This window comes from Mustelus asterias, chromosome 1 (assembly GCF_964213995.1).
Source record: "Mustelus asterias chromosome 1, sMusAst1.hap1.1, whole genome shotgun sequence".
Classification (NCBI taxonomy): Eukaryota; Metazoa; Chordata; class Chondrichthyes; order Carcharhiniformes; family Triakidae; genus Mustelus; species Mustelus asterias.
Genome location: NC_135801.1, coordinates 140,422,427 through 140,444,502, shown reverse-complemented (window position 1 = coordinate 140,444,502; position 22,076 = coordinate 140,422,427). Strand labels below are relative to the sequence as shown.

Below are 22,076 nucleotides of genomic sequence, written 5' to 3'. Positions count from 1 at the left end.
ATTTACAGCTTTCACAGAATGATGGCAGAGCTGTGGAATCCAGTCCGGTCGCATCAGTTAAAAATTCCATGATGCCATTTAAGAAAAATTATATTCGATTTCTTCAGTCACCAGTGCCTGACTCAGCTCAGGAAATACAGTTCCAATAAGACTTCAATATTCTATGGCCATAAATAAGTGAAAATGTCAGACCCTTGACAAAATTTGTAATTGTATTCCTCGGTCTGTTTTTGGAGATGGACGGCTTTATGTATCTTTTTCCAGAGTGAGAAGATTAGATTCTGTTGAAGTCTTTGATGAAAGAATACCTCGAAATCCTGTATATAATGAAAGACTGTTGCAATAAAGATACTAATAAGACCGGAAATGTTTTGCATATATCTGATAGTATCACAGAATTGTTGCAGCAGAGGGGGAGGCCACTCAGCTCCTCATAGAATAATGTGTCCAATTTCTTTTCAGTTTAGCATCAAATGATTTCAAGTTTTGTTGTCATTTTAAAAAAATAATTCAGTTTAGTTAGTACCAATGTGATTTGGACCATTCACCTTTAACCATGATTCATCTTGCCTTTAAAGGAGCAACGCACCACATGTTGTTTCAAAGTAAATATTAGTATTCAAGACATTTTCGGTGGAACGCAAGAATTGAACTCTAATTATAGAAAACTAGCATTGTCTATCATACTTACGATTTTTTTTTCAATCTCCTCCAATAGCAATTTTCTGTGCATATTTAGGAGAAGCCCTGATGAACATGATGGCTGTGGTAAGTTGCAAGCATGAAATGTCAAAAACTTCAGATGCACCTTAAAATAGCAACATTTCCTATAAAATTGATCTATGCGTAAGCATTTTTTGAATTGCATTTCTACTCTTTATCTCTAAAATGGGCTTTCACAATTACTTCTACCTTAATTTTTTTGCTGACTTTTTCATTTTGGCCTTAGGCTGAGATTTTCCAGCCCCTTCATAGCAGGACCTGCTGTGGGAGATTTGCTGGCCCAGCCAAAAATCCATTGACTTTCAGTGGGACCAGACAATCCAGGCAGCAAGCAGGGCCAGAAAGCCCTGCCCTTAGTTTCGTATTTTCAAAACAGAAATTTAAATAACTTACCACCAGGTGGCATCTACTTTGTCATTTGTATAAAATGAGCTCTCTTAAAAAGCAGTGACAAAGCAAAGTACCCTGCCAAACTTTTAAGGACAGATCACACTTTAGGGAACTGTTTTGAAAATTTAACAGTTAGAAAAATTAACATTGCTATCTGGTTGACCTTTTCTGTCATTTCAGCTAATTTTATATAAATTATTGCAAGATTATCAGATTGTGCTAAACTGAGGCTGGGATTTTCCAGCCTCTGCACGGTGTGTTTCCCGCAGCGGAGGCGGCTCACCATTAGCTGCTGCTCCATCAAAGTCTACTGAGTTTTGCATGGCTCGCCCACCCTGCTGCAGGGTTCACCTTCAACTGGACTAGAAGATCCCACTGGAGTGAAGGGCCGGAAAATCCTACCCTGAATATTGATTGCAGGAGTAGTTTGAAGTTATTGATCATAGTGATTTCTTAACAACTTAAACAGATTGGCACCAAAAGGCTAATCAGAGTGAGGAACCTAAAGTAATTAATATCAACAGAGAAAAGGTTTTAGAAAAACTCAAGGGACCAAAAGCCATCAAACTCCCAGGACCCTCATCAAGACTCTAAAATGTCCCCAGCAGATTGAAGGTTTGCACATAAAACATACAAGAATGACAAATACATAAGAATTAGGAGCAGGAACAGCCCATTGAGCCCCTCAAGTTCACTCGGCCATTTGATAAGCCAAATCTCCGTTCACTGCAGCGGGACCAGAGAATGCCTTTGGAGTGAACAGCCAGAAAATTCCAGCCCATGTTAATTTCTGCATTTTTATTGCAGCTTCATTCTTTAGTACTGCTTGAGCCTGATTTTATCCAATTGCATTTTTTTCAGCCATTATTTTCCTGTTACAATTTCACTTCCAACAAAAAAAAATTGTGGCTGGATAGACGTTCCTTTGGGGCTTCCATTGCACAACTAGATTTGGAGAAGGACACACATTTCCGTATCTCATGCATCATCTACATACCGAACCACACTCCAGAACCCATATTTGCTAAACTAGTTGGACTTTCTAAACCCAACAGAGATCTGTCTTCGCATATAGCTCTTGGCTTTGCAGATGCATTGCAGTAACACCAGCTGCTGCTCAAGCTCAAAAACCTCGAGCTAACAATACTTGCTGCACCTATGGTTGTCCAGGATAGGAAAAGCATCCCTAGTTCCCACATCATGCAGGATATACATTAATGGAACTGAGGTTCCCTGCCTTATTGCACCACAAACCACAAGGGTGACTTGACTCTGCTCTTCTTTGAAAAAATTGTCTGGCAGATCTTAATTTAGTGGCTTAGCCAAAAGGCGCAGGGTGGAATTTTCCCTAAAATATGCAGAGTGTCACAGCAGACAGGAAAAGCGGAACTGCAGCTGCTGGTCCCAACAGCCTTACATCATTGTGAAAAGCGATTTGGTCCTGTCGCGAGGTTTTTCACTCCCTTTGTTGATTCCGCCGATGCTGATCCCGCCCGATAAAAATGGGAGCAAACAATCCACCCCCCCGCCCCCGAATTTATGATATTGCAGTTGTTGTGCAACTCCAAACATCTTAGAATCCCTACAGTGCAGAAGGAGGCCATTCAGCCCATCGAGTCTGCACCGACCACAATCCCACACAGAGCCTATTTCAGTAACCTCACATATTTACTCTGCTAATCCCCCTGACACTAGGGTCAATTTAGCATGGCCAATCAACCTAACCCGCACATCTTTGGACTGTGGGAGGAAACCGGAGAACCAGGAGGAAACACACACAGATACAGGAAGAATGTGCAAAATCCACACAGACAGAACAAAGAACAGTACACCACAGGAAACAGGCCCTTCGGCCCTCCAAGCCTGTGCCGCTCATTGGTCCAACTAGACCATTCGTTTGTATCCTCCATTCCCAGACTGCTCATGTGACTATCCAGGTAAGTCTTAAATGATGCCAGCGTGTCTGCCTCCACCACCCTATTTGGCAGCACATTCCAAGCCCCCACCACTCTCTGTGTAAAAAACATCCCTCTGATATCTGAGTTGTACCTCGCCCCTCTCACCTTGAGCCCGTGACCCCTCGTGATCGTCACCTCCGACCTGGGAAAAAGCTTCCCACTGTTCACCCTATCTATACCCTTCATAATTTTGTACACCTCTATTAGGTCTCCCCTCATTCTCCGTCTTTCCAGGGAGAACAAGCCCAGTTTACCCAATCTCTCCTCATAGCTAAGACCCTCCATACCAGGCAACATCCTGGTAAACCTTCTCTGCACTCTCTCTAAAGCCTCCACGTCCTTCTGGTAGGGCGGCGCCCAGAACTGGACGCAGTACTCCAAATGTGGCCTAACCAGCGTTCTATACAACTGCAACATCAGACTCCAGCTTTTATACTCTATACCCCGTCCTATAAAGGCAAGCATACTATATGCCTTCTTCACCACCTTCTCCAACTGTGCTGCCACCTTCAAGGATTTGTGGACTTGCACACCTAGGTCCCTCTGTGTTTCTATACTCTTGATGGCTCTGCCATTTATTGTAGTGACCCAAGGCTGGAATTGAACCCGATCCTTGGTGCTGTGAGGCAATGGTGCAAACTACTGTGCCACCGTACCACCCTAAAGTAAAGTTTATTTATTGGACACAAGGCTTACATTAACACTGCAATGAAGTTACTGTGAAATTCCCCTAGTCGTCACACTCCGGTGTCTGTTGGGTCAATGCACCTAACCAGCACGTCTTTCAGATTGTGGGAGGAAACACACTCAGACACGGGGAGAATGTGCAAACTCCACACAGACAGTGACCCAAGCCGAGAATCGAACCCAGGTCCCTGGCGCTTTGAGGCAGCAGTGCTAGCCACTGTGTAATATGTACAGACTTCAAATGTTTTTGCTAAAATTGTATTGTTGTGCTGTGTAACTCTTTGATTTTGTGTTCTTTTCCAGTTTGGATTACCTGCAGGCACTTGGCCTTTCTGCCTTTCCACACTCGTGTTTCTACTGATGACCAGTAACAACAAAGCCATTTATAAATTGCCACTCAGTAAAGTGGCCTCTCCTGAGGCGAACAGAAAGATTTACAAGGAGATGCAGAAACTTAAACAATATGAATGAATAGGAACATGGTATTGGATGAGGAACATAAGTAAAAATCAGAATGAAAAGTCTTTGTTTTGAACCTGTGCTTAAAATTAAGTTCTGCATACAGTGAATATGGTAAAATGCTTATCTGTTATTCAGTAGTACTGATATGTTAACTGAAAGTCAGAAGTTTTTAATTTTTGATTAGCAGAAATATATGGACTTGCAATTGTTTTCAGGTTAACTCACAACGGCTTACCAGGGTGGCAGATGTACAAACTGGTGAACATCAATTTCAGGATTAATATCAGAATGATTAATAGATTTTTGGATATGAATGATCGTTTGGGTTGGATAGAGAACCCATTTTGAGATGGTTCAAAAGTCACTTAAATACTGTGATGGTTGGCTAGTGTCCATGGATGGACATTACTCAGCTTACTCAGTTGTACATAATTGAAATTGATATTGTTCTTCTTATTCATTCAAGGGATGTGGACATCATTGGCAAGGCCAATGTTTATTGCCCGTCCCTACTTGCTGCTTTCTAGAATCACTGCAGTCCGTGTGGATAATAGCTTTTCATAGTGGTTTTAATACAACTGAGTGACTTCCTATGCCATCATATGGCAAAATATTTATATATTTAACATAGTACAATTAGTACCGGTATTGTAGTTTATGCAATAACATTGCAATAAAAAATAACTTAAAATTTGTTGTTCAAAATAAATGTAGCAATTTGTGTTCTAACTATCTCTGCCATAACGGTGGCTAATTTTGTAAGATTGTGCTGCTGGACTTGTACGTTAGGAAATTGTGAGCACACTGCCCACAATTTTCCATTCATTAAAGTAAACATAATCATTAAAAGATGAAGGAAGAGCTTGGAAGGTTTCATGGCAACAAAGTAGGATTGCCCTGTTAACTAGTGATGGCAGCCAAATCACTAATAACTTTTTATAAGATGGATATATATTTTATAAATAAATGTCAGGTGAATAGTACAAGGTGACTATTTCTTTCAGTGAGCCACCACAGGAATATTTCCCATTAGCCTCCAACTTTGTGGTAAAGTTACACTATGCTTTTCCATACATTAAAATTAATCAGTGAACCTCTTAGTCCCTGATATATGGGGCCAGTGGCAGTGTGAATTTGAAAATAATTTTCATTTTTATTTGTTATTTTCATGGAGACATGTGAAGGAGAATATTACAGCAGCTGCCAGAGCCAAGGGACTGTCACATTCACAGTTCCCACATCGTAAATAGCACAGTACAATATCCGTATATACATCACAGTACCAGCCCCCAATATTGCAACAAAAATACCAACAAATATGCCAATACGTTCCACATAAAAATCCAACTACACTCATAAGCCGCAGCATACCTTTCATATATTTAATCCCCGTAAATGTCCCAGCACAAACCCAATAAATAACGCAGGACATCTACCATAAATATCAGCATGAACTTCAATAATTAGCCCAGCACAGACAGCATAAATATCAAAGCAAACCTTCCATACATCTCACAAAACCTGTTTGTAAATACGTCAGTACGAACCCCAATAAACTGAGTAGTGAATCTGCTATACTATTGCAAGACATCACCCATAAATGTCATGACGCAAAACCATAAATGTTCCAATGCTTGATAGCCATGAAAGCAATCCTCCACAAATATCAGAGCATATTCTCCATAATTAGCATATTAAATTTCCATAAGTATCATAGTGCAACCTAATGAATAACAAATGCATCCCCACACATGCTCCAGTAACACCTCACAGATATCACAACATTTTCTCCATAATTAACAGACCACATCCTCATTAATATCCCAGCACATTTCCCATAAACATGATATCATAAATGCCAATAAATGTCTCATAACCACCATAAATATGACAACATAAATCTCAAATATTACAGTCCATCCCAGATAAGATCACAATGCATCTGCATAAATCTCACAACCAAAACCCCTCCAATATCCAGGCATATCATCTTTCTAACAAAAATCCTGATAAATATAAAATATATCCATTAATATGTACATGGAACCCCAATGAATATCTCACAAAAATATCAGAGCAACCACTAATATCATAACAAAAACTTATGAACATTCCAGTTTATTTATGGTGGTTATGATGAGACATTTATTGGCATTTATGTTATCACGTTACATATAAATATCACAGTACATCTCTATAAATATCACAGGGCATTACCTACAAGGAATAAATCCAAATCAATATCATAGCACATGTAGTAAATCTCATAGTACAATACAGCAAATATTCTAACACATATCCCATGAATAACCCAGCACATATGGCATAATTTCTGTGAATATCATTGTACAGACATTAACTACATCACCTTCCTTCATTAATATTCCAGAACAAAGTCCATAAATATCATCAAAGCCCCAATAAACACCACAGCACAAACCTCAATAAGTATCACAGCCACAACCTCATGAATATTAACACTAGCTCCAATAATATACCAGCATATCTCACTTAAATATCACAGTAGCCCATCCAATATTACAACTCACAGTATCTGGCATTGGACATTCCTTCATCTTAGCATCATAGCCCATCTCCCAGAAATATTTAGCACATCCACAGCAACTATCCCAGTGTCTTAACCTCCATAAGAATTACAACCACATCCTTAACCAAAATAACTCAGTAAATTCTATAATTAGCACAATAACACAAAGGGACCTGGACATCCAAGTACACCAATCACTAAAAGCAAGCATGCTAATATAGCAAGCAGTGATAAAGGCAAATAGCATGTTGGTCTTCATTGCAAGAGGACACGAGAATAGTACATGTTCAAAGCTGAGAGACGCGGATTGTTAATCAGTAAGGGAATCAAGGATTATGGGGATAAATTGGGTAAGGAGTTGAGGATTATCATATCAGTCATGATCTCATTGAATGGCAGAACAGACTCAATGGGCCAAATGGCCTATTTTTGCTCCAACATCTTATGGTCTACAGGAGCAAGGATGTCTTACTGCAGCTGTGCAGGGTCTTCATGAGACCACATCTGGAGTAGTCTGTGCAGTTTCGGACTTTTTTCTATGAAAAAATATACTTGCCGTAGAGGGGATGCAGCAAAGGTTCATCAGACTGATTCCTGGGATGGCAGAATTGTCATATGAGAGGAGATTAGGTCGAATGGGCCTGTATTCATTGGAATTTAGAAGAATAGACGGGATCTAATTGAAATGTATGAAATTCTGACAGGGTTGGACAGACTGGATGCAGGGATGATGTTTCCTCTGGCTGGAGGGTCTAGAACAAGGGGCCGCAGTCTCAGGACTCAGGGTAGGCCATTTAGGACTGAGATGAGGAGAAATCTCTTCGCCCAGAAGATAGTGAACCGGTGGAATTCTCTACCACAGAGGTATATGGAGGCCAAGTCATTGAATATATTTAAGAAAGTAATCAATACATTTCTAGATTCGAGCGTGTTAAGGGGTATGAGGAGAGCATGACATAATGGCCTATTCCTGCTCTTATTTTCTGTTTCCATACTTCCTCTCAATAGTCGAAAAAGGACAATGGGATGAAATGTCAGAGAGCTAGTTGAGGGGGTAGGGGTGCTCAACCATCAAGATGAGTCGGTTGCTAGTGAGGGAGGAAACAGTAGACAATAAGTTATTAATTAAATCATTCAATGGTTTTCAATGAGACAATGCATAGAACATCAGAGTTTAAATTCTGAGTCACAGAAGCTGTCAGTGTAGAGCACACCATCCTTGGAATTTAAACAGCCCATAATTGTGCACACTTACATAGAACGTAGAAATGATACAGCATAAAAGGGGGGCATTCAGCCCATCTTGTCCATGCTAACCCAAGGATACCCAGGTGCCATTTCTAATCCTATTTTATATATATTTGTGACTTTTGAACAATTGTGTCTCCTTAAATGGTGTATGCATAGGTTTTCAAGTGCTGATGCTTGCAGTTTGTTGGGTAAAGATTAGATTAATTTTGGATTATACATAGCCATACCATGGAGTTGTCACTGGCTGTCCCTCAATTCCAGGATAACACCTACTGAGGGTCACAGGTTTCTGCTATGCGTCCTCATGTGACTTTCAATACATCGGGCAGAATGTTCCATGGGCTAGTGGAATCCAAAGTGCAGGGTTTTCTTCTGCCTTTTCTTTCTTTCTCTACCTCTTCATTAAGATGTGATTCAAAGAATGATGTAGTTTGATGAACAAGTTGTCTCCATTTTGAACAATTGATAGCATGATCTCCGCAGTCATTAATGTCAGTGCATTTCTGTCTGACCAATCCTAGACTGGTAAACATTCTGCACGTCACAAGTCAAATGTCCATTATACTTATTCTGATTGTGCTGCATTTGAAATGCTGCCTTCCTATCAACCACTGGAAACCTTTACATTGAAATACTTGATTCCTCAATTCTTGAGTAATTTTATCCTTCATCAGATCTAACTAATTCTAAATGTAAAAGAGACACAAGCAGAAGTCATTTTTATTCTTCTGAAATTATTAGTCTTATTCTTGTGTAAAATGATTGGATATTTTTAACTGGTTTTGAATTTTTTCATTGTATTACAGTTTATGCCTTACACATTACAACAGGCTAATATCATGCATCCTAGCTTTTTTTATGCTATTATATGCTTTCCTTTGATACAACTTCTATTTATTAAAAGTAAACTTATGATTTTATGATTGATGTTAGTTGAAATGTGAGCGCCATTTGTTCACAATCTGGCCGAATTGAAAAATCCCAATATGTAACTTAAATTAATGGATTGATTTAACACATATTCAGAAATTAGAGTAGAATTTGCTGTTAATGTCTAGGATTTTAAGACGGTGCCTAAATTGACTCTCTTCAAACCACTTACATTATCCAATCTGAAAGATAGAGGTTTGAATTATACAAGGCACTATGGTCCCCAACTCCTGCCCTGCTAAAATGTCAGTGCCCACCAGGGAAAGAATGACTGCCCTACAGCATTTATAGGTTGGAGCCAGGATTCCATACCTTAAAGGCAGGGTTCCTGCCTCATAGAGCTGCCAGCTAATCAGAGGCCAACAGTGTTCAAATACAGATAGCACCACCATGAGCAGTGGCCATTGCCCTTACTGCACTCAGATTTTGAGGAGGTGTTCAGTGACAGATATGAACTTTGTAAGTCTTTATGAGTCAGAAAATGGGATTTGGCAAGAGGGCTGGGCTTTGAGAGGCCATGGGGTTAAGGAGAACCTGGGGAGGAGGGTTGCACCTTGGGGGAGCCTTTCAATGAACCCAGGGAGTCAGTAATGGAGGGACCCGTGTCCACCACCTAAGATTCCCTTCCCTCCCTTCTCTCCTGCACTGTTTCCCATGCCCTGAAGTTCCTTTCCTTCCCTTCCCCCCTGCACTATTTATCAATCTGCAGGCCTGGGAAGGTTGAACATAGCACAGGGAGAAGGCCCTAGACTGAAACACCTGCTTTTATCTTGTGCAGGAACTAAGCTTTCACTTCAGACTGACAGAAACACTGTCATCGAACAAGTAGCCATTGTCAGGGTGACATTGGTGTGAGTTTATTTACACTAGTCAACATTATGTACAAGAGATTAAGACCCACGCCCACGCTGTGCAACTGCATCTTCTTGATCTTTCTAAGCTTCCACTATTCAACATCCGCAGCAGAGGCAGAGGCAGCCTACTGACTGCTGTGCACTGTTGCCTTGGCAGACATCTACCAGAGGACTGAGAACTTGGGAGACCCTGCCTGCTTTAGGGATCCTGCTGTGTGGTAGTGCCACCCTCTTCAGAGGCTGGGGATAGGCCTCTCCCCTGCCAGTTTAACTCAGTTGCAATGGGATAAGGCCGTTAAGCGGTCATTAATGGCCCACAACAGAGGCTGGCCCCCGATGCTACCCCTGCCATTAGTGAGATTGCAGGGGCAGGCGGGTTGGCAGTGGGCAAGCCAGCCATTGGATTTGCTGTGCCTGCTGCCCCACTGCCTTCAAACCTGCAAAGAAGCATCATCCAGCCCACTGACAAAGCCAGGCTGATCAAAGTGAGATCACAGTATAACACTGAGTGAATTCAGGGCTGGGATTTTCTACAACCAGTCGGGTTGAGTATGTTCAGTAAAATATCATGAGAAGGCCCCTACACGTGCTTTCCCGTGGTGTTAATCCAGAACACAATCGTCCCCTCCCACTGTTAATGGGCAGGTCACATTTCCCGCTGTCAAACCTGAGGAATGTAATTGTAATAAATTTGCATCTCATAATAACCATACCTGGAATCATTCCCCCAGGTCAAATTTAAATCCCACGTCAGTGTGATATCAGAATGGCATAAGTTACAACTAGTTCTAAAAGGTGTGAATCTGGTGACCTGAGCTCTGAGGACAGGTTAGTGGTGAGTGCACACAACCTAGCACAGCACGCGTGGGGATTCCAATGCAAGGAAGCAGCTCCACAGGTTTGGTGGGTCATAGGCAAGTCACCACAGCAGCTTCTTCATGACTACCTTAAGGGTGGTTGTTCCCACTCCCGCCAGAGGTTTATTGTTACAAGAGTTACATTGTGCCAATCCTGGGACGACAAAGATGAAGATACTTGCATGCGGTTATGTGTGGTGGCCTGGGATAGATACCGACATTGAAGATCTGGTAAAACAATGTGACCAATGTCAAATACAGCAAAAATTGCTATTTGTGGCCCCTTATTGCACCCTTGGGAGTGGCCAGGTCCACTTTTGGGTGTGACTAAACATAGATTTTGCAGGCCCATTCATGGTCACCATGTTCCTGCTCATAATAAATGCTCACTCCAAATGGTTGGACATACAAAAATTAAGTCCACCAACTCATCAGCAACTGTTGAAAAATTGTGACAGACATTCGCCATCCACAGGTTTCCCAATAATGGGACTGCTTTCACGAGTGAAGAGTTCCAGCATTTCATGAGAACCAATGGCGTTCAAGATATTTGAAATGCACCCTACCACCTTGCTTCATAAGGACTGGCTGACAGAGCCATCCAAACATTCAAAGCTGCCACAAAGAAACATTCATCAATCTCTCTACAAATCAAACTGGCTCATTTCCCGATTGCATACACACAGGTATTGCACCTGCCGAGTTACTATTGGGCAGACGTATTAGGGCAAAGTTGGATCTCATATTTCCTAATTTGGCTGGAGGACAGATACAAAACAGAATGCACAGAAGAAGCATCACGACTCAACAAAACTGAGAGGGCATTTGAAGAGGACAATTTGTTATATGTAAAGAATTATAGTGCTGGCCCCAATTGGATCCCTGGAATGGTCATGGCCAGAACAGGCCCAGTGTTGTACGAAATAGTGGTCCAAGGAAAAAGGGTAAAGAAACATCTGGACCATTTGAGAAGGAGAGAACTGCACACAGAACCAGCGAGGCTGTCTGCTCCGAGAATGTCTGTCAGTGATATTGCTCTGAATGAAAGTTATGCTGCAGCACACTACCCCAGGAAGAACCAAGTAATGTTCCAGTAGGATAAAAGCAAATTACTGCGGATGCTGGAATCTGACACCAAAGTGTTCCAGTAGGAGCTGGAGAAGTTATCTGCACTGATGCACCTTCGCAGTTGAGAGTCCACCCATTGAGGTTCAAACCAAAGTTACCACTACTTCCAGAGCACCTGCTAGTGAATTAAAATGCTCCTGAAGGATCAGGAAGTCCCCAGATTGACTTAACCTTAAAAGGGACTGAGTGTTATTTGTTGTATAATATTGTAAATAGTTCACTTGTTTTTGAAATGTGTTCATTGAGAACTTAAAGGAGGGGAGGGGAATGTGGTAGCGTACCCATTTCAGGGACAAGCTCTCAGAGGGTCAAATGACCTGTTCAGCTAACCGAGACAGGCCATGAGAATCCTGGAGCTGAGCATGGGTTTTCCTTGCAAGAGTCTGGAGTCATGGAGTACGGTAGCCTTTTTATCACTCTCTGGACATAGTTATTTACCTTGATAAACCATTCATTCATTAACCTATTTGGTGGTCACCTGTCTTTGCAAGATACTACATCTACCCAAACATAGTGATAAATACAACTAGTTGAATCACTTTCAAAGATTCAGTTGGACAGATATATCTTAGGCTCTAGAATTGCCAAATTTTACTTCATTTTACAAAAAGTACAAATAGTTATCTTGCTTCTTTTCTCCCATTGTGTAAGTTGACAGGAAAGAACCCAATGACGTTGCTCTCAAAGCCTCATTATTATGCTATCAGCTTAGAGATCAGAGTACACAATGGTCATCTTATTCTCCTCATAATGTCAGTGCCCAAACTTATCCTGGTACAAGTGTAATGAACAACAATTACTGAACAAAAGCACGTGGATTGAAAAAAAACACTTGAATTGGAGAATTACATTAACTGGCATATTCTTTGTGTTGAATTACTGACAGATTTGAACTTAATATTAATTAATGAAATAATTTCAATGATGTGACATCTTGAAATTCCTTGTCATAATTGCAATCAATATATTTTAAAATATGAGTAAAATTATACTTGCCTTTTTGCATCAAAGTCCAATATCATCTCATAACAACAGAAAGTGGATTAAATGTGTATCTTTCCTGGAAATAAAAGCAAATTGTACTTGTTGGGTGAGAAAGGCACTTTATTAGAAGCATGGCATTTTTCCCACGGCTCCTGTGAAGTCAGATAACATTGTGCATTCAAATGATTCAGACTGTAGTACACAATAACATTTGCAGATGCCAAAATACTAAAAAGAATAAAATTAATCCATTGGCTCTACTGTTACTCAGCCATTTAATCTAGTGTATTTTGGATTCTTCATATATATGAGGACTGGTTGCTGCTTGACTGTACGAGGGACTTTTTAATGTACATTTACATTGTTAACTCTGAACAATATTTCATCCCAACGGGCTGACATTTTTAAGCAAGTTTCCATTACAATTGCATTTAACTATATGGTGCAAAAGTTAAAATTAATTGACACAAGCTATTTATTTTAAAAGATTGTAATGTATTTTGCAATAGCTGTTCTATGTTCTGTGCACTAAATCAACTTTGAGGTATAGAGAAAAGGCATATTTATTAAAGCTGCCTTAATGCCTCAGTAGATAAATTCAATCTCCAGTGTGGAAGTGAGCAATGCAATCCTGTCAAGTCCCAAGTTCAATTCCTTGTCTTTATGTAGTTAGATCATCTCAACGACAGTACTAGTTAGGGTAGTTAGGGTCAGTAACTCTGACCTCTACCCAGTGCTGGAAATTTTGCTTGAGTTAGGTATTGGGAGGACAGGCTTTGGATAGGTGTTTCACACTCCATGGTCAATTACTTTGCCAACATTCACTTTATGGCCTCACACTTGAAAAAGGCAATCGGATGAAACACCTGAGAGCAGGGGAGGCAACCCTCAAGATGAGGCAGTGGTTTCAAGTTGGCAAACAGAAAAAAATGAATATGTATTAAATTATAATGAATTAATAATTCAATTGTACATTGTTTTCAATGCAGCAAATGCATAAAACATTACTATATAAACGCTCATACATGCTGTTATAGTGCAGAGCGCACTATCGTTGCCATGTAATCAGCCTATGGTTATGCACACTGCCATATATTTCTGACTTTTTGAATAATTGCATCTGCTCAAATCTGGAACATGAAGAGTTGTTCCAGTGCTAGTCTCAATTCTCTTCCAACACTTCCAGTGCTAGTTCTGATGGTGTAAGTGTTGATGGTGTAAAGTTGAAGTAGCCATACCATGGAATTATCCTGTATCGAAAATAGGATAAAGGAAGGAGGCTGTTCAGGGTAGCTAGCTTCGACTTAACACCCTGCTCAGCCTTAGGGTGTGAACGAGATTGTTTCGGAAGGCAGCAGAGATGAAGTGGGGGTTCTGTCCACCCAATTCCTGACCAGTAAACATTCTCAAGTGTCGCATGTTGTTTGTCCACCATTTCTACACACATTCCGTAGTATAAACCATTGAACTAAACTGCTTGTGATTTGTCAATGCTTTTGAATAATCTGTTATCCCTGATTAAAGTTTATTCGTTTTCTATAGAAATGAGATGCAGGCATAAATATCTATTTAAGTGGTGGTTTTCCCATGTATCTTTTGCCTTGTCCTTCAGGTGGTGGATATTTTAGGTTTGGAAGATGCTGTTGAAGGAGACTTGATAAGTTGCTGCAGTGCATGTTGTACATAGGATATAATGTCGCTGGTGGTGGAGGGAATGGATTCTAAATTGGCAGATTGGGTGGTGTAGGTACACTCAGGACTGAATTTTACAGGTGCCCGCAATGCATATTTTTGGTGGGGTGGGGAGCACGTAAAATACAATGGGTGCTCAATTCACTCAGCACATCCACATAATATGTCAGGTCGTTGGGCACTGAAATCAGTAGCTTGCCTGCAATACATAAATAAATAATGAAAGGTCATTGTCATCAAACCAGTTAGCAGGGATTATTACACTGCCTGTGCCATAATGTGGTTGGTGTGGACAGGCAGGCAGGAGTGGGCAGTATATTTCTTAAGGTCAATTTGAACAAGGGAAGGAAGGAAGAGGAAGCACATCATTCAAGGTGTGCCTTGTCCTCATCGGGATCGCTCCACCAAGATGTCACCCTCCACTTCATTCTTCATCACTTGCCCCACAAAAGCTGCCTCCCTTACCCTTCCGTCCCCCCTCCTCAGCTCCCTCCCTGTCCTAAAAGATTGGGACTCACCTGTCTCCAGCAGCCATCACTCTTCTTGCTCCTCCTTGTACTTCTGGCAATGCCCACTCTTGAACACCAGCACCGCCTGGACTGCAAATCTGATTGACCAGCAGCCCTCAAGGGTGGGACTTCCTCCGCCTGAGGAGTGGAAGACACTCTCACCTACTTCAGCCAAATAGCAGCATGTTTTGACTGTGGGCAGGATTCCTTTTGGTGCATCAGCTGCCAGCTGACTTTCCTTCTGGGTGTGTGAGGGTGAGGGTGGCAAGCAATCCCCCCTACCTTGTATAAAATCCAGCCTCCATGGTGCTGTTAGGAAGGGAGTTCCCAGATTTTGATTCAGCAATGGTGAAGGAACAGTGACATAATTCCAGGTAAGAATGGTGTGTAACTTTTGGGGGAGGGATTATATGCAGCTGGGAGTGCTGCAATGTGTCAGTTGCACTTGTCCTTCCAGGTGATATAGTTCACCTGTTTGGATGGCACTGGTGAAAAGATCTTGATAAGTTCCTGCAGTGCATCTTATAGAGGTACATGTTACTGGCACTGTGTGTTGGTGGTGGATATTTAAGGCAGTGGATGAGATTCCAATCAAGTGGGCTGTTTTGTCCCAGATGGTGTTGAGCTGACCATTGTTGGAGTTGCACTCATTCAGGCAGGTTGAGAATATTCCATCATATTCCTTATTTGTGCCTTTGGTGGATAGGTTTTGAGGAATAAGGAAGTGAGCTAATCATCACAGAATTCCCAGACTCTGACCTGCTCTTGTGGCCACAGCATGTGTCTGGCTGGACCAATTTGGTTTCTGGTTGATAGTAATCTCCAGGATGATGATGGTGAGGAATTGAGCAATGGTAATGCCATTGAATGTTGAGGGGAGACAGTTAGATCCTCTCTTGTTGGAGATGGCATTGCCTAGCATTTATGTGGCAAGTATGCTATTTGCCACTTAATCAGCCCAAACATGAACGTTGTCCAATTCCTGATACGTATGGACAGTATCTGTGGTGTTGCAAATTGTACTGAAAACTGTGCAATCATCAGTGAACATCCCCACTTCTGTCCTTAAGGTAGAGGAATGTTTATTGATGAAGCAGCTGAAGATGGTTGGGCCTAGAACACTTGCAGCAATGCCCTGAAGCTGAGATGATTGCCTTTCACCAAGCACAACTTTATTCCTTTGTGCTAAGTATAACTCTAATCAGTGGAGAGGTTTCACCCTGATTCTGATTGACTTCAATTTTGCTAGGACTCCTTGATGCCACACTCAGTCAAGTATTTTCTTGATGTCAAGGGCAGTCACTCTCACCTCATGAATGCTGCTATTTTTCTATGTTTGAACTGAGGTTGTAATGAGGTTAGGAGTTGAGTGGTCTCGGTGGAACCCAAACTGAGCATTGGTGAGCGTAAATGACACTGGATAGTGGAGAATAAAGATTTAATTATTACATCAGACAATGAAGTTAATGATGAAGTAAGCATGATATCAGGGAGATGACGAGATGATGGATTAAATTTGCAATGAGCCATCATTGTGGCCATCTCTATTCCCTGATTTCAGCTAACTTTGCAGATACTGTACCTTCTTTGTTAACTGTTATCATTTGATTTTTTTTTTGCTGTTAAATTCATAGAATCATTGAATCATAGAATCCCTACAGAAGGAGGCCATTCGGCCCGTCGAGTCTGCACCAACAAAAATCCCACCCAGTCCCTATCCCCGTAACCCCACATATTTACCCTGCTAATCCCTCTAACCTACGCATCCCGGGACACTAAGGGGCAATTTTTTAACCTGGCCAATCAACCTAACCCGCACATCTTTGGACTGTGGGAGGAAACTGGAGCACCCGGAGGAAACCCACGCAAACATGGGAAGAATGTGCAAACTCCACACAGACAGTGACCCAAGCCAGGAATCGAACCCAGGTCCCTGGTGCTGTGAGGCAGCGGTGCTAACCACTGTGCCAATGTGCTGCAAACTAATGGCACTGAATTAACTGTTTGAAATATACGTCATATTCTCCACTCCCACTATGATCGAAAGAGAAACTTTACCTTTCTTAAACTTTCTCAGTTTATGTCATTTAACTTACTCTTGAATTTCAAGTTACTTGAAACTTTGAACAATCTTCTAACATCTCACCCATTGAGAAACTGATTTCATGAATATTGTTTGATTAAATAACTCAAGTTATTTGCTCAATCAAAGCAACAAATTCAACTACTCAATCACGTTCACAGATGTATTTAATCTCAGGAACTGGCATTGTTATATTTTGTGTATAAAATTATGAAAGGCATAGATAGGGTGAACGGTGGGAAGCTTTTCCCCAGGTCGGTAGTGACGTTCACGAGGGGTCATAGGTTCAAGGTGAAGGGGGGTAGGTTTAACACAGATATCAGAAGGACATATTTTACACAGAGGGTGGTGGGGGCCTGGAATGCGCTGCCAGACAAGGTGGTGGAGGCGGACACACTGGGAACGTTTAAGACTTATCTAGATAGCCATATGAACGGAGTGGGAATGGAGGGATACAAAAGAATGGTCTAGTTTGGACCAGGGAGCGGCACGGGCTTGGAGGGCCGAAGGGCCTGTTCCTGTGCTGTATTGTTCTTTGTTCTTTGTTCATAGAATCATAGAATCCTACAGTGCAGAAGGAGGCCATTCAGCCCATCGAGTCTGCACCGACCACAATCCCACACAGGCTCTATTCCCGTAACCCCATGCATTTACCTTAGTTAGTACCCCCAACACTAAAGGTTAATTTATCATGGCCAATCAACCTAACCCGCACATCTTTGGACTGTGGGAGGAAACCGGAGCACCCGGAGAAAACCCATGCAGACACGGGAAGAATGTGCAAACTTCGCACAGACAGTAACTCAAGCCGGTAATCAAACCTGGGTCCCTGGCGCTGTGAGGCAGCAGTGCTAACCACTGTGCCACCATATTTTCATTAATTTTACAAAAAAATAGAAAAGCTATGTTCCTCCTCCTCACATTGTGTAAGTTCTACAATTGTTGAAGTTAGTAGGAAGGAATTCGATGCTGAAGCTGTCAAAGCCTCATTAATTATGCTGTCAACTTAGAAATCAAGGGGTACACGATAAAGTGGAGTTACGGTCACAATCAGATTGAATACAGAGCAGGTTGGATGGGCCCAGTGGTCTACCCCTACCCCTGGTCCTTACGGCCTTATGATCACGGCACATAATTTTCATTTTATTGTCCTCAGTAATGTTGGTACCTACATTAATCCCGGTACAAGTGTAATGATGAACAATACCTGAACTGAAGCAAAAACATTTCTGAATGAATTCACACTTTAGTTTGACTATTCATTAACCAATGTATTCTTTGTAATGATTTATTGGCGTTTTGACCTTATTATTGTTACAATTAACAATGATCATTTGGTTAACTTGACATTTTGAAATTCCTGGTTAAAAAGGCAAAATATCTTCATCATGAGTCAAGTTGTGGTGTAGCAAAGTCCGCTATCATGTTTGAATGGACAATGTGTGAAGCTGTACTGGAAACAATAGTCATTTGTTTTTAGGTGGTTAAAGAGACTTTAGGAACCCAATGCCCTGAACATTTCTGGGCAGGGCTGACAGGAGAAATCATGGGAACTGGTGCTTCTCCTGTTTCAGGGGCCCCTTATCCGCAAAGCAACCTGCGCACCCACCCCCACCCCCCTCCCCTCCCCATTATTTAATTATTGAGTGAGTGAAGAGGAGAGGAAGGAATAATTTGAGCCTGGAGAGAGTAATGTTGGTTATTACACCAGGGAAAGGTTCTTAAACAGGGGCTGTGGGATCTTTAATCTCCAGCTTAAGCAGCAAAAGAAAGAAATGACTCCTTTTAGCAGCACTTCTGCCATGTGCTTTAACCTGAAGACATTCTGGAGAAAGAAGGTCTTTGAAGCCAGAGGCTGGGCCTCACTATTCCCTTCCCACCATTAACGGCAGCCAGAGCTATTGCAGAGTAGAAACCCCTGACAACCTAGCCCAGATCAGGGGCCAGTTGAACCAGGAACACGTTCACACAGCTCGGTAATGTTTGGGGTAACTGGAATTACCCAGTTTGATTCCTGCCTGGTCATCTGCCACTCCCACCATTTCTCTTCATTAGCCCACATCACCTCCCTTCCCCTCATACCCCAGTGGCAACCCAGGCCTCAATAACTCGCACCAACTGCTAACCACTGCCCATGAGGTGCTCCATATCTGACCTCATCACCACCAATCACCAACCACCGTCCTGTAACACATGACCTCCACTGCCATTCCCTGCTGCCCAACACATGACCCCATTACCACCAACTGTCAGCCAGTGCCCATGATCTGCCTAGCACATGAATCTGTCACTGCCAATCATCGCCTACTTGCTGCCCAACACCTGACCTTCTCCCAATGAGATTTTCCATTTGTCTCTTTGACTACCTTGTGCACCCAGGTCCCCCAGAGCCCAGGCCCTAGAACAAAGAACAAAGAACAATACAGCACAGGAACAGGCCCTTCGGCCCTCCAAGCCCGTGCTGCTCCCTGGTCCAAATTAGACCATTCTTTTGTATCCCTCCATTCCCACTCCGTTCATATGGCTATCTAGATAAGTCTTAAACGTTCCCAGTGTGTCCGCCTCCACCACCTTGCCTGGCAGCGCATTCTAGGCCCCCACCACCCTCTGTGTAAAATATGTCCTTCTGATATCTGTGTTAAACCTCCCCCCCTTCACCTTGAACCTATGACCCCTTATGAACGTCACCACCGACCTGGGGAAAAGCTTCCCACCGTTCACCCTATCTATGCCTTTCATAATTTTATACAACTCTATTAAGTCTCCCCTCATCCTCCGTCTTTCCAGGGAGAACAACCCCAGTTTACCCAATCTCTCCTCATAACTAAGCCCCTCCATACCAGGCAACATCCTGGTAAACCTCCTCTGTACTCTCTCCAAAGCCTCCACGTCCTTCTGGTAGTGTGGCGACCAGAACTGGACGCAGTATTCCAAATGCGGCCGAACCAACGTTCTATACATCTGCAACATCAGACCCCAACTTTTATACTCTATGCCCCGTCCAATAATGGTAAGCATGCCATATGCCTTCTTCATCACCTTCTCCACCTGTGACGTCACCTTTAAGGATCTGTGGACTTGCACACCCAGGTCCCTCTGCGTATCTACATCCTTTATGGTTCTGCCGTTTATCGTATAGCTCCTCCCTACATTGTTTCTACCAAAATGCATCACTTCGCATTTATCAGGATTGAACTCCATCTGCCATTTCTTTGCCCAAATTTCCAGCCTATCTATATCCTTCTGTAGCCTCTGACAATGCTCCCCACTACCTGCAAGTCCTGCCAATTTTGTGTCGTCCGCAAACTTACTGATCACCCCAGTTACAACTTCTTCCAGATTGTTTATATAAATCACAAACAGCAGAGATCCCAATACAGAGCCCTGCGGAACACCACTAGTCACAGGCCTCCAGCCGGAAAAAGACCCTTCCACTACCACCCTCAGTTGTAAATGCGCCTAGTTTGGGGGCGTTTAAGAGATCCGTAGATAGGTTCATGGACGAAAAGAAATTGGTTTAGGTTGGAGGGTCACAGTTTTTTTTTTTTTTATCTGGTCGGTGCAACATCGTGGGCCGAAGGGCCTGTTCTGCGCTGTAATGTTCTATGTTCTATGTTCTATGTTAACTTCCCCACCACTGACGTCAAGCTCACCGGCCTATAATTTCCCGGGTTATCCTTCCTACCCTTCTTAAATAACGGGACCACATTAGCTATCCTCCAGTCCTCTGGGACCTCACCTGTGTCCAGTGACGAGACAAAGATTTGCGTCAGAGGCCCAGCGATTTCATCTCTCGTCTCCCTGAGCAGTCTTGGATAGATTCCATCAGGCCCTGGGGATTTGTCAGTCTTTATATTCTCTAACAAACCCAACACTTCCTCCCTTGTAATGGAGATTTTCTCCAACGGTTCAACACTCCCCTCCGAGACACTCCCAGTCCACACATCCCTCTCCTTTGTGAATACCGACGCAAAGTATTCATTTAGGATCTCCCCTACTTCTTTGGGCTCCAAGCATAATTCCCCACTTTTGTCCCTGAGAGGTCCGATTTTTTCCCTGACAACCCTTTTGTTCCTAACGTTAGTGTTTTGCACCATATGTATCCCACTCTTCCAGGCCTTGTTTATGGGACCTGATCCTGAATCAGCATCAGTGACATAAACAAAGAAAAGTACAGCACAGGAACAGGTCCTTCGGCTCTCCAAGCCTGCATCTATCATGACACCCTAACTAAACTAAAAAAAAACTTCCATATCCCTATATTCCCTCCCTATTCATATACCCATCCAGATGCCTCTTCCATGTTGCTAATGTGTCTGCTTCCACACCTCCTCTGGCAGTGCATTCCAGGCACCCACCACTCTGTGTGAAAAACTTCCCTCGCACATCTCTCTTAAACTTTCCCCCTCTCATCTTGAACCTGTGCCCCTTTGTAATTGGAACTTCCACCCTCGGAAAAAGCCTTGACTATCTACCCTGTCTATGCCCCTCATAATTTTGTAGATCTCTATCAGACCTCCTCTCCGTCTTTCCAGTGAAAACAGTCCTAGTGTATTCAACCTCTCCTCATAGTCACACCCTTGAGACTAGGCAACACCCAGGTGAACCTTCTTTGCACTCTCTCCAAAGCTCCCACATCCTTCTGCTAGTGTGGTGACCAGAACTGCACGCAATACTCCAAATGTGGCCTTACAAAGGTTTTATACAGCTGCAACATTATTTGCCAACTCCTGTACTCAATGCCCAGCCAATGAAGGCAAGCATACCATATGTCTTCTTAATCACCCATGCCACCTATGTTGCCACTTTTAAGAAACTGTGGACCTGCACGCCCAGATCCTTCTGTATGTTAATGTTCCTAAGTGTTCTTCCATTTACAGTATAATTCACACCTAAATTTGATCCTCCAAAATGCATCACCTCACATTTGTCTGGATTAAACTTCATCTGCCATTTCTGTGCCCAAGTCTCTAATCTATCTATATCCTATTGTATCTTCTGACAGTCCCTGGCACTAAGA

The 22,076-nt window shown here is 42.4% G+C and overlaps 1 protein-coding gene and 1 pseudogene across 4 annotated transcripts in view; one reads left to right on the top strand and one right to left on the bottom strand.

Moving 5' to 3' along the window:
• LOC144498425 (urea transporter 2-like) overlaps window positions 1–4,841 on the top strand; it is a 67,471-nt gene extending 62,630 nt beyond the window's left edge. For all 4 annotated transcript variants that reach the window (XM_078219538.1, XM_078219521.1, XM_078219511.1 and 1 more), the window contains 2 exons: window positions 719–768; window positions 4,062–4,841. In XM_078219538.1, the coding sequence (XP_078075664.1) occupies window positions 719–768; window positions 4,062–4,229 (218 nt within the window). In that variant the 3' untranslated portion in view covers window positions 4,230–4,841. The remainder of the gene's footprint in view (window positions 1–718; window positions 769–4,061) is intronic.
• Window positions 1–22,076, bottom strand: part of LOC144511345 (dynamin-like GTPase OPA1, mitochondrial pseudogene) — a 440,815-nt pseudogene that overhangs the window by 374,182 nt on the left and 44,557 nt on the right.